Source organism: Phacochoerus africanus, chromosome 2 (genome assembly GCF_016906955.1).
Source record: "Phacochoerus africanus isolate WHEZ1 chromosome 2, ROS_Pafr_v1, whole genome shotgun sequence".
Classification (NCBI taxonomy): Eukaryota; Metazoa; Chordata; class Mammalia; order Artiodactyla; family Suidae; genus Phacochoerus; species Phacochoerus africanus.
The window spans coordinates 12,642,213-12,656,279 of record NC_062545.1 but is presented as its reverse complement, the minus strand read 5'-3'; the positions used below and the strand labels follow the sequence as shown (position 1 = coordinate 12,656,279).

At 40.9% G+C, this 14,067-nt stretch overlaps 1 protein-coding gene across 2 annotated transcripts in view; it reads left to right on the top strand.

The window, feature by feature from the left end:
* Positions 1-14,067, top strand: part of OPRM1 (opioid receptor mu 1) — a 170,563-nt gene that overhangs the window by 55,621 nt on the left and 100,875 nt on the right. Inside the window, exon 4 of one of the 2 annotated variants that reach the window (XM_047769884.1) lies at positions 8,594-9,071. The exons of the other annotated variant lie outside the window; for it this stretch is intronic. Coding sequence (XP_047625840.1) covers positions 8,594-8,632 — 39 coding nt within the window. The 3' untranslated portion in view covers positions 8,633-9,071. Of the gene's footprint in view, positions 1-8,593; positions 9,072-14,067 lie in introns of those variants that run through there. 2 annotated transcript variants of the gene reach the window in all.

Here is a 14,067-nt window from a genome sequence, read left to right as displayed (position 1 = left end):
AAGCTGTCACTAGTGCCAAGGTTGAGAAGCCTTGGGATCAGAACAAATGACTCTCTCATAAATTACCTCATTTTTACAAGTTCTATCCAGTTCTTACAGAACACTGCTACAGTGTTCGTGAAGAAATAGCTCTTTAGACAATTGTTCATAAACATTCTATAACTTTTATCTGTCATAGGGATAATATTGTGAATTAGCATTTGAAAAGTTTTGAAAAGCCCTGCTATGTGTGCATATGTGTGTGTGCTTGTGCTGCATTTAGTTCTATATATGTACTTGCATTTTGTTTTTTAAGCTAAAGTTCTCAAACTTATCTGAGCACATGCTCAGTTTTTCAAGACCTCACAAAATGAAGTTTTCGCTACACATTTCAAAAAGTTCACGGGAGATTACTGGTCCCAGTTAGGCACAAATCTATCCCAAATTCGATGTTTTCCAAGAATAAGTGGAAATGTCCCATAATTCCAAGTATTAACCAAGGTTCTAAAATTGATTATTGATCTTTTATTCTCACTCATTCAAAATATGTGGTCTAAATACAAAGGAGATATTAAAACTTCCTTTTTTAGGTTTTCACTTTTATTTTGCTTTGTTTTGAAGTTTCTCGCTTTCTGGTTGCAATCTTAAAGGGAGAAAAAGTCTGTGTAGCCTTGGGATGTGTTTTCACTGACTTAAACTACATATTGCTAAGAATAAGCCTTATTATTGACACATTCTTTTGTTGTAAATGAAACATCTTTGAAAAAACAGGTTTCTTTTTAAAGTGATGTATATTCAACTGTAGGAAACATGCCACAGTTTTAATAATTACAATCTTCCTTGTGAAAGAATGCATGATTAGAAGCCAAGGGTCCTGGGTTCTAGGGGCAGGCTGCTGATAACCAGCTATGTGAGCTTGGCATGCCATGCTACTGACTACTTAAGGGACCTCTTCACAAGCAGGATTTTCCCAACTCCTTTTTTTTTTTCTCCCAAGTGACTTTAAAAAAAAAAATTTTTAGGGTTCCTATTGTGGCTCAATGGTAATGAATGCACGTAGTGTCCATGAGGACGAATGTTCAGTCCCTGACCTAGTTCTATGGGTTATGGATCCAGCATTGCTGTGAGCTGCAGTGTAGGTCACAGACGCAGCTCAGATCTGGCATTGCTTTGTCTGGTGTAGGCCAGCAGCTACAGCTCCAACTCTACCTCTAGCCTAAGAACTTCCATATGCCACAGGTGCAGCCTTAAAAAGAAAAACAAATTTTTATTGAAGTATAGTTCATTTACAATGTTGTGTTTGTTTCAGGTACATAGCAAAGTGATTCAGTCCTACATATACATATATCCATTTTTATTCATATTCTTTTCCCTTAGAGGTTATTACAAAATATTGAGTACAGTTCCCTGTGCTAGGCAATAGGTCCTTTTGATTACCTATTTTGTATGGTAAAATATATGTGTATATGATAATCCCATCCTTCTAATTTATCCTTCTCCCCGCCCCTTTCCCCTTTGGTAATCAGAAGTTTGTTTTCTATGACTATGGGTCTATTTCTATATAAGTTCATTTGCATCGTTTTTTTAGATTCTGCCTACAAATGATATCATATGATATTTGTCTTTGTCTGGCTTACTTCACCTAGTATGTAATCTCTAAGTCCACCCGTGTTGCTGCAAATGGTATTATTTCATTCTTTTTATGGCTGAGTAATATTTCATTGTTTAAATATACCACATCTTCTTCATCCATTCATCTGTCCATGGAAATTTAGGTTACTTGGATATTGTAAATAGTGTTGCAATGAACGCTAGAGTGCAAATATCTGTTTGAATTATGGTTTTCTCCATATATATATCCAGGAGTGGTATGGAGTTTCCTTAAAAAACTAAAAATAGAAACTACCATATAATCCTGCAATTCCCACCATCTTTAGATGGCCAATGAATTAGGGCTCATTTCTGGGCTTGATTAATTTCTCCATTCACACTCTGGAGGCTAGTTTCTCCTAGTGGACAAGAAAAGTAACCACTAAGCCTTCCTTTTGTGCAATAATTTACTATATTCATATTAAAAGCAGAAGGAGGCATATGGCATATTGAGCCTGGATCCTTTCTGCTACCAGGTTATCCCACCTCTCCTAAATTTTTCTCTACTGAAATGCTATCCCTTGTTATACTCTGGATCCCAATATGTCTGATTCTGGCAATGGAACTTGGAGGAAGGGATGAGTTCTCCATTATTTAGGTAAAAGGAAATACTCGCCTATGAGTCATCCATTCCCAAAATTTTGTGTGTGTGTGGCTCTGTTTTTACGGCTTCTGTAATGAATGGGGTTTTGAAGTCCATTACTGACTGAAACTGACCAGCTTCAGAAATACCCAGGTCTATTATTGGCTTCGATTGCAACTTTGGATGGCATCACAAATAATAGAAAATGGAAGTAGAAGAGAGTGCTGCAAAGAGCAAAAATAAAAATATTAAACCGGCTTTCCTCAACCAATACTCTGCAGCATTTCAGTTCACCTCTCAGGACCTCTATCTCCTCCTATAGATTAATGAAATTGAAAAAGGCAATCTCTTAAATGCCTTCCAGGGATAGGAAGTACATGCCAATTGCTTTATGGAGAGAGATTAAAAGTGCCTTAAATAAGCTTCAGTTTGAATCTAAAAGCTTTTTAAAACTTTATTTTTCAAAATAGGCTAAAAAGTAGCTTAAGGGGCTTTACTTCTTGACTTCCCAGGAAAATAACAATTTAGAAGGCTGATGACAAAATTGGAAAGGTGATGGTAGATTAAAATATTGTATCTATGTCAAGTCTACTGAATTCATAGCCATACCATGGTTATTGTCAGGAATGAAGCCTGGTCTTAAAAAATGGCAGGGAGTTGCAAGTTTCCAAAGGAAGTATCTCAGCAAGTGAGCAGGTCCACTTGTTAAGCCATGGGTGCCAAAGAAAAAAAAAAAAGCATTGTGACTCAGTCGATCAGAGAAAACAGTTTACCACTCCCAGCATAGCAAACAGCGGGAACATCAGCACAGGAGCACTGGTTTCCTTGCCCCCATGACCCATGGGGTGACACAATAGACACTGACTGTCAGTAGGCACACAGTTGACTGTCAGTACGCACAACTGAGGACCCCAGAGCTAAGACGTCAGCACCTTTTGTCACAAGGAGTAAACAAACCAATCTTCCTCCCCTGGAAGCAAGCAGTCATGAAGTGGTCGTGCTGTGGTCTTCATGGGGTTTGGCAGCAAAGGGTCTTAATTGACTATGCAACTATAGAAAGAGCTGAGACAAACAGAAGATGGTAAGGCCTTGCCATTCAGCTCCATCAGCAAGACAGTACAAGGACATTTGATGAAGTGTCTCTCCTAGTAATTCGCCTGTCAGCTCGACCTATTTGTGGATGAACTCAATTCTCATATGAATATGCCACCCCATTAGAAATTCAGGTTAGACATACTGACAAGGGCTAAGGCCAAACCTGTTTCATTTATTTCAATTAATACTCGCTTACAGTTATTAGCCGTAGAATCCCTATCGACAAGATCATATTCATACTTTTGACCTCCGCCATGTACTCCAGGATCTCAGACTTCACTAAGTCCCTGAGAGGACTAAGAGGTAGCTTCTTTCTCAAAATATGCATAGATTGCACCTCTGTACTGTTAGGATTAATTCAAACACAATAAGAGTGTTTGGCAACTGTACCAACCAGAATGTGAAGGCCAATCAATGACTCACTTACAATCAGGGAATTCAGCCTGACCTGTTGATCGCTTATGGCTTGGTCCATCTGATTGGACATATCCCTGACCTATCTCTAGAATGTGGATACTGATGATGCGAGGGAACAGTACTCACACCACTGCATGGGACTCAGGGACCCATGTATCCTTCAGGTAGAACAGCCTTCTTTACTTGAGGGCCTAAGGAAGGGAACATGGTCTAGGGAGTGGCTTCATTGCCAGTGATAACTGGGAGTCAAAGATGGGCCAAACCTCCTCTGCCTCCATGCCTAATTAATAGATAGCCTGAGACCATCTCTCTCCCATGTGGCAAACATAACTAAAGGGACATGTTACTCCAGATCTGGATTTCTTAACAAATCCATAGGAGTAGGGTGATTGAATAGTCATGGCCTTGATAGCCATATAGGGCACAACCCAAGGGCACTCAGGTGCAGGAGAAGCTTGTGAATAAGTAGGAGCTTGAATGAAACAAGACTGCATCTCTCTGTGTATGTTTGCATATGTATAAGGGTTTCACGTGTAGGAGCTGCCTTTGATAACATCAAGCGCCAGTAGAATAACTCAGGATCAGCCAAGCCCACACGAGTTTTTCTGACCTTACAGCACACAGACAGGGTGATAAATACTGCAGTAATCGGTTTGCCAATCAGAGCCATTTCTTGTCTCATTGGACCATGTAATTGCTTTGCCAGACTGCAGGGCTGGAACCTGGAGACAAAGAGAACATTAACCATCCCTCCCACACCAACACCTTCAAAGCCTAAGATATTCCTTCCCCAGTGGAAAGTGGGTAGTGGTACCAGGGAGCCGCAAGGGACACTCCTGGTGAAGGCTGCCTCCTTTTATGGAAATCTGTAATTCCAAAAAGCTCCAGGGCTGGGCTGTGTCACACTGCCTCCAGTCAGTCGCCTGCTGCTTATAACCTCCCCAGCCAAATCTGACAGATTATCTGATTAACTTGAAGATTCAGATTGTAATGCATACAGAGATCAGGCACAAGTTGTCTCCAATACCTAAATAGTACAATTAAGCACTGAGCTATGTTTCTGGTAATGGGGAGTCATCATGCAAAGAATTTTTTTTTTTACTGCCTCTAGAATCCACTTCTGAGTCAGTCTACCCAAGATTTTGACATGGGTACCTGGTCCCTGTACCTTACCAAAATTAGTAAACTTTCCTGGGCTTTCATATGAGTTAGCATCTGCTAATTTCATTGGAGCTTATCAACATAATATCATCAATGAAGTAGGACCAAGTCACTTACAAAGAGAAACTTCCATGTTTTGACCCATCCATTGGTGACAAATAGCAGAAGAATTCATGTAGTATGGTTGCAGCACAGTAACCATGTTTTGGCGGCTTAGCTAGGTAAAGAATCTTAAACTTCTGGTGCCAAAGGGATAGACAAAAAGACATGACCAAAGTCAAAAAAAGCATTCCAGTTACCATCATAGGCAACTGATTCAGCTACAGTCACAATGTCTGGGAAAAACAGAACTGCAGGGGCAACAACGGAGTCCAGTTGGCAATTATCTTTGTCAGATCCCATTAGCATCTTTCATTGGCTGCATAGCACAGGGCTATTTTATTGAAATATTTCACTTTTCATAAGCCCTGTTGCATTTAAGTCCTGAATTGGGTTGTGGTTTCCTTTCCTCCTCCTGGAATTCTCAAGGATTTCTTTTATAAAATGTGGAAGGACACCAGAAGCCGAGGTATGACCTACTGGGCATAGGTCCACCATCGCCTCTCTATAAGTGGCTCCTCCAGATCAGGACTATCTCCCCTGGACAAAGAAGCATTCACAGAACAAACACATAAATTGCCAATACCAATTACATGCTCAGCCTCGGGAGCAGCAGGTGTGGTGCATGGCAAGGGTCCAAACAGCTCCACCAAAAGGTTACAGTCACTTCTTCCCCCACGTTATCACTGAACGTGTGGTTCTTACCCCTCAAGAGAACCTAGTGCATTAGTCATTTAAGCACAGATGTCAAATAAAAAGACATGAACGTTTGTGTTTCCCCCCACGCTTACCTTTCTCCCCTACCCTCATTGTGCCTCCCTTGGGGTATAAGAGCTTTTATTCCTCCTGGGAGTGAAGATAGCCACCCCACCCCAGTGCCCTTTATCCTTAAAGACTTTCATATTAGGATACAGACACATAGGATCAAGCAGTAGAAGTTCTGAAGGAGCAATTTGCTCTAAGGCAGCCCCATGTTGTTCCTCAATTAGAGGGAAATTGAGCTCCACAAAGAAATCTGGTTCTCTAGCATCATGCAGAATTTTATCTGCCTGAACAAGTAACTGCCTCCATGGAGGCCACCGTATCCTGACATCTGGACTGTATTTCTTTGCTGGTCATACCATCGGTCTCCACTTTGACAACCCTCATTGTAGTAAGCATATCTACATTGCCTTACTCTTTGGAGCAGGTTGGATTTTTCCATCCCGGGTTTGTCTTGGGTTGCAGACACTTTGCCTGGTTTAGGGAGCACTACCTTTATTCTGGGCATACATCAGCACAGCTTCGAGCACAGGGCCTCTCAGTGCAGGGCCTCTCAACACAGGAGTGGGGCGATTCTGGAGGGAGTGGGGCGATCTTAAAAATGCATCAGCCATTCTCTGCATGAGGGATCATGATCATGCTCTCATTCTGGCCATGATAGACTCAGTCTAGAGCAGCTTCAGCCCTCAGGCTTTGAATAGCTTCCTTCATGGGATCCCATGAGACTTTATCAACCTTGAGAAAATCTCCTGGGGTTGGCCAAAATGCAGTCACTGAAACATAAATTCGCAGTTGTATTTTAGAATATGTTTATGTCCCAATTAAATAATCTGCACAGTAGCTTACATTATGGGTCCCCATGTAAGACAGCCTATGTAGTTTATTCACCCACTAAGAGCATAACCTTCCCTACCCTTCATTAGCCACAAGTCTAACAGCGGCTCAGTCTGTTGATCAAAGTGCCCCTGAACTTCCTTCCTCTCCCTCTCACTAAGGGTCTGTAAGTTGGTACCCCCTGTAGGGGTATATCGCCCTCTAAATGTTTCTGGTTGTGACTTAAGCCTGGATGCAGTTGTGCTTTCCTCCCTGGTGGAGCCCAGAGTGTTCTCCTGGTTCCATAGTGCACAGAAGAGCAAGCAGCTACCATGACACCACTTAAGCAACTGGTTAGATTTTATCCCTCACCTTTCCATCTCCATCATCAACTCAACTCATGTTTGTCAACTGGTAGGTCAGGGCAGACCATTCACTCTCTCCTTCTGCACCACAGGGGCCACAATTTTTGCCACCAATTCCCAAGGACTTCCTTAACATCCTCTAATCTCATCCATGAGCCCTTGCCTTTGCTCCCTAAAAAGTCGTCATCTATCTCAGCACCCTGTTTGTTGTACCAGTTTGGGAAGACATTCACCCTCTTAGAAGATAGCAAGAAGTGAAAAAGACTCCAAAGGATACGGCTGAATAAGCAAGCAGGTCGTCTTGCCACAAGCCATAGGTGCCGTAAGTGGACAAAAATACGTACTTGGTTGTTAGTCACAGAACAGTGAACATCAGAAGCTTGGTAGAGCCTCCTCACTCCCGGCTCCCACAGGGTGATGCAATGGGACCAGATGGTGGCTGCATAGACAATGGGTTGTGTCACAGTTAAGGAACCCAGAAGCAAAATCACAATCCCTTTTGCAGCAAGCAATACACAAACCTCCCAGGAGCAAGCAGTCACACAGTGATCAACACAGTGGTCACCTCAACCTACTTATCGCCTCTGTTCGGAGTCTGAGATCGGTTAAGCCTTACAGTTTGGCACAATCAGCAAAGATGAGCAGGAACTTCCATGGCTCATGGCAGACTGCCTCTCCCATGGGCAATAGTAATCACTCTATTCCTTATTCTTAGGAAATGTATATTGAAATAGAGATAGGTTTAGCATTGAATAGTTCAATAATATAATTGTGTGTGTGTGTGTGTGTGTGTGTGTGTGGATAAAAAAGGAAGAACCACTGGTAAAGCAAATGGGATACAGTGTCAACAGCAGGTGAAGCTGGGTGAAGGGTACACAGTGTTCTTTTTACCATTCTTATTCTTGCACTTTTCCTGAAGTTTGAAATTTACAAAAATAAAGTTAAAGAAAAAAAATTGTCATCCCTCTACACTTACTACACAAACATCTCCTTTTTTCTCTACAAAAATTATAACTATGACAGCAGTGATTATTTGTTCATTATAAAACTTGTTTCAGGCACATCCTCCTCCTCCCTTACTTGAAAACATCAAATCACATTTTTGTGTGTGAGCAAATGTCATGTTATTGCTCAACAATATTGCTTTACAGTGAAGGTGGGGGTGGAGGAATCGCTGAACTTTAATTCAGTTGCTTCAGAAAAAAAAATCCATTGATTTGGAGAGTTGGATGAAAAGTAAAATTTCATTATCTAGAAATTTGTGCAGAACAGATGCAGAAGATGAAAGATCCTGCAAAGAAAGGTGTTTCTTTTCTTTTGAAATTTTGGGCAGATTATGAATACTTTGAGGCTAAGAAGGGAAGAGGGTCAAGGATGTGGGAATCAAAGATGTGGTGTTAAAATCTATTTTTTTCAGAGAAGCTTTCAATAATATTTCATTGACGTCTACTGTACATTTTATTCTTTAGTGTATAAAACGCAATAGCTTGTTCATAATGACCCAGGGGATTAAATGATGTCTTGACATTTAGGGAAGACTCTCAGAGTTGCTGGTGAAAGTATACATGACGGTTCCCAGTAGAGTTCTGATACAGAGAAGATGCCCAATGACTGTATAGGGCAATCCAATCTGAAATATTCACTGTCTTTGCTCTTTCTCTTCTTTCAGCTAGAAAATCTGGAAGCAGAAACTGCTCCATTGCCCTAACCAGGTGTCATGCCATTCAGATCCTCAATGAGCTAAGACAGCCACCATCTACGTGGAAGCAGGTTGCCATGAGAATGTGTGGGAGGCACTGCTTTCCTAGGAAAGTGCCTGCTCTGAGTCATCAAATCTGTTTCCTCTCTGGCCGCTCTGCTCTGCACATGAGAGGGACATCCAAACTAAATCAAGCACTAGGAAGGAAAGAACAAATCCACATTGAGTTTGCCTGTGTACATAATCTCAAGGAAGATGACCCATGGGACCGAAACATGCTGTGGTATGTGCGTTGAGGTCATCCTCAAAGATGGTCCTTCTGTATGTAACGTGCTGTTTTCAAGCAAATGTTTACGTCCTCATCAAAGAAAAAATGTCAGTTGTTAAATTCACCATAGTAACTTGTAAAGGCTACCTCTGATCAAAGCACCTTATGTGGAAATCCAAGACTTTGCAGTCTTCTGCAAGAGAATACTTGGCTCTATTTTTGACCTTTAATGTTAACCTTAAAACCATCTCCAGTTAAGACATGATTTCCACCTTCATTTCTTGGTTTTGTATTAAAAAAAAAAAAAAGAGTGATATCTCTTACATTGCTCTATTATTGCAAGAGAAGGAATTAACACAAAAGGCAATCTGAAACTCAGAAATATGTCATCTGGGGAAGAGTTGATTCTTGTGCCATGCAAGTACTTCCTGAGAGTCATAATGGGAGATTCTCCTCTCAAGCTTTCAGTAGTTTCCTCCCAAGTTTTAACTGTGCAGTTCCCCTGCTCCTATCCCAATATTCAAAAAAGTTAATAGTGGGTCAATGAACACATAACTTTATCCATGCAGAGAGTCAAGCACTAAAATGTTCTCTCTGTTTCTCAATGGTTGCTCCATCCTGCATGCTCCCTTTACATTTTCTTTTTTTTTAATGCTGCTCAGAATTTTTATGCCTTTTGGGTCAGCACGATAAACTGACAGATGTGTTTTGTTGATTTTTGAAACGGTTTAAGCTTTTTTAAAAAATATGGATCCAATGAGTTTAATCTCAAAATGACCACAGAGGAAAGTGGGTCATCTCCTTTTCACTCCTGTGTAGTTACTTGGACAAGAAATATTAACAATGACCCAAGAATATTTTCCTGACAATTATGTTGCTATAATGTCATCACCAAAATGTGGGTCTTTTTGATCTTTGCTGAATGTCAAGATTTCCTTTGTAAAATGTCAGTCTTCTAAGTAGTTTCTCTAGGACAGTGCTTCTCTTTGACTGGTTTTCTTTGGTATGGAATATAGTTCGAGATTTAGCAATCACCCATCTTACTTGATCTAGACAGGCAAGAGAGGCAGATGGTCCATGCTAGAAAGCTCTTCACTTCGATCTCTTGTCTGTATGGATTAAATGAATCACGTGCATTGTAGCTTTCTAGGAAGACAAAGAAGAAAACAGAGTGCCAGCTTCCCTTATAAGAATATCCCTGAGTCTACAAGCTGCCAGTAGACTCAAACTTACAATTTGAACTTTATTCTTCAATCTAACAAGGCACAAATATACACCAGATACCCAAGAGCAATGGTAGCTGTTGTGGATCATCATAAGTTAATTTACTGTCACATATCCAATTGGCTGTAATTATGTGGACCCAATCCATGTATCTGCTGGATTAGAAAAAAAAAAGTCCACGATAAGTGTTTTAATGTTTCCTTTTAATGAAGTCTTATATTTGCCTTTAATAATCTGTTCCCAAATATAATGTCCCAGGATGGAGATGCAAAATTTTTTTTTACATTTTCTGATCAAAGTAATTAAAACCAGGGTCTTAAAAATATTTAGAACGTCTAACAAATGCATTTGTGTAAATACATTTACATGTCTACGTATATACACAACTAGAGCCTCCACAAGTAAAAGGGAACTCAATAAAGGAGAATGAAATGTTTGTGTATAAGTCATGGGAGAGGAAAGTTCTTGTTTTTAATGGACCGTAATAACGTGAGTTTTCTCTAGGGATGACATAGTACTGCTTTCCGCTTATAAGGCTGTTTCTCAGGAATCGTTATTTCTGCTTGATGGCCCGGTCTTAGTTAAGATATGTTAAAGTAATTAATAAATTAGTGTGTTTTCGATATTTTTCATTCAAAACCATTTTTAGCATACATTCGCTAGAACTACCTTGCAGTGTCACGGTGAATAGAGACATAACAGCCCAAACTTGGATGAGCTGAAGCTGAAATCTGATGAAATCTGGTGAAGAAAATGCAATGTTCTGTTTCGCTCCTTCTTCTCTTACTCCCTTGTTTCAGCCTTGTCCTTACACATGGAATTTCTTGCTAGTCTGGCAACCCAGCAATGCAGATGGTAGATGTGAAGGGGAAGCTTTGCTTCTTTGATTTCTTTCTTTTTTTAATTATTTAAAACATACTTTAATAAGTTACCTATACCCATCGAAATGAAAACATCACAGCGGTAACTTCAAAATCCTTTCCTGCAATACCACATTTCACGAGGAACAGTTTTAGTCACATTTTTGACTTTTTTCTCTCTAGAAGTTTTGGTGACGTCTGCTTGATGTGTAAGGTTGGGGCCGTTTCTGCTGTTCAACAAAGTGACTCATTTACACATGTACACACATCCCTTCCCGTTCAGATTCTTTTCCCACACAGATGATCGCGGAACACTGGATAGTTTTCTGGGCTATACAGCAGGTGCCCACTGGCCCATCATTCCACACACCTTAGCTACCTATGCCAGTCCCGCACCCCCACTCCCTCCCTCCATGACCACCTGTCCTCTTTGGTAACCATAAGTTTTTCAAATCTGTGAATCTTTGTTTCCGTCCTGCAAATAAGTTCGTTTGTATCCATTTTTAGATTCCACACGTAAGAGATGTCATATGGTGTTTGTCTTTCACTGTCTGACGAACTTCACTTGGTAGGACAATCTCTAGGTCCCTCCATGCTGCTGCAGATGGCATTACTTCATTCTTTTTTTCTGGCTGTGGGAAGTCTAATCTCCAGTGGGTAAAGGCCTTTCCTCCTTCACTCTCTGCCTTCACTGTGTTTGTTTGTTTGTTTGTTTGTTTGTTTTTTGTATTGCCTCCTTCTCTCCTTGCCAATCACTAGAGAGGAAAGAAGAGGGAGATGAGACTCAGCTGGCACAAAAGTGAGTCACGGCGACTTTATTGCTGATACCCCTGCTGGGGGCATCCTTGGAAGGGATTTCCTCAAGCTTTTGTTTTGAACCTTTTGCTGTAATATTCTGGATCCACCTGAACAATCTGATGGTGTCAAATAAAAGCGTTTAGTGGAGAGGCAGTAAGTGAGAACTTCTAGGTCACCTGGATCCAAGTCTGAAAACACACTGTGGCATTTTTTTGGCTTTGTGGCTTTGAGCAATGCTTTTCAGCCCTTCGGCTCTTCAGTCTTCTCTTAAAATAGGGCCTAGGAGTTCTCGTGGTGGCTCAGCAGTAACAAACCCAGTTAGTATCCATGATGATGCCGGTTTGATCCCTGGTCTTGCTCAGTGGGTTAAGGATCTGGCGTTGCTGTGAGCTGCTGTGCAGGTTGCAGATGAAGCTTAGATACTCTGTTGCTGTGGCTGTGATATAGGCTGGTGCTGCAGCTCCGATTTGACTCCTAGACTGGAAACTTCCATATGCTGTAGCTGCTGCTCTAAAAAGACAAAAAAAAAAAAAGTAAGGCCTGTAAAAGCACCCTTATTGGTTTATGGTCAGGATTACATGAGATAATGATATAAAAAGTTTGGTCCACCATGTAGCAGATGCTCCCTCTCTTCAGTGAAAATTAAATGGAAACTATCAATGTCAAAAAAAAAAGAAAGAGAGGGAGAAACTTGGTGAATTCACCCTTAGCACAAACCCTTAGAGGGACCTCTTTTGAGAAGGCAGGAAGCACCTCAAGCAGAACTTCCTGTGATAGAATGGCATTCCAAATGTGCCATCAGAAGAAACAGGACTCTTAATTTGGCCACTTGAAATACTTCTTCACACTGAAATAGACAGTTGGTGGTTTTAAAATAGACTCATCTGAAAAACAGCTTTGAGTTGGCAAGAGGATATTCATTTCTTTAGGTAAGATAACACGTGTTGCTAAAACTGATATCTATTCCCTTGCAAATGTCATTATTATCAATATATAAAACTGATATCTATTCACTTGCAAATGTCATCACACTTAGCTTATTTAGTATCACACCCCTAACAAAATTCAATTTGTCAGCATCATCACAGGAGCCCCTTCACACTTCAGTATCCAGGCAAAAGTTGAAATTCAGAAGTACAGATACAAAACATAGTAGGGAAAGGCCACTAAGGTACAAAGAAAATACCTCTGAAAAGGTTCTCTCTGACCACATTTATCACGACGACCCCAAAGTTTCAAGTCCTTACTTAAGCATATTTACATGTTTGAAAGATCTCGTTGCTCATGCTTGGATTAAATGTTTCATTCAAAACACACAGAAAAGATAAAATGTGTGCAGCATCTCTCAAACAATAAAGGTAATCAATTTATATAGATCTCTCCTTGGTCTACCAACAATTAGCAAGATGAGATGACCCACAGGTCTTTTTTCCAACTCAGCCATGAATACTACAGAAGCTGATATTTCCAGATTCTGCAGCATTCTAGCTGGAGCAAACTAAATATAGGACATGGGAGCCTCAACTTCTTAGCTTCTTTACTGGCCACACATGCCCCTGCCCTGGCTGTGCAATTCCAGAGGTTGGTCATGATCAAAAACACTATCCCTGGAGTTCCTGTCATGGCACAGTGGGTTAAGAACCCGACTAGTATCCATGAGGATGCGGGTTCTATCCCGGGCCTCACTAGTTAAAGGACCTGACGTTGCCATGAGCTGTGGTATAGTTTGCAGATGAAGCTCAGATCTGGTGTCGCTGTGGCTGTGGTGTGCACTGCAGCTGTAGCTCCAGTTTGACCCCTTGCCTGGGAACTTACACATGCCACAGGTATGCCCCACCCCCCCGAAAGAACAAAACCACTATCATAGAACATCCACCAGCAGCAAGTGTCTTGTGGAATCCTTCCTGCCGTTACATTACAGAAGCCGCAAAAATTTTGCCTAGATTCTCAACATAATTTTTTTTTTTCATGAGCCGAATCACTTTGGGTTAGGGAGGATATGGAAGCAAAAATGAACTTTTATTAGCACTTGTCTTAGGCACGGTATTTTCCCTGCTGGGAGAGGCTTCAGGACTCACAGTCACAGAGCGCAGCATTCAGATTCTATTTAAGACTATTGTAATCAGGACCTTGGGGCCTAAAGTGACAAGTGAATTAAAAGGCCTAACTTCGAGACCTCCAGCCAGGAGCCAGTGGAATTTAATTAGAAATAATTTTAACCCATAGTCCTTGTTTTCCTCTGAGATCAAATTACTAAAACTGCAAGGAAATATGTACACAACAAACTGTTCAAA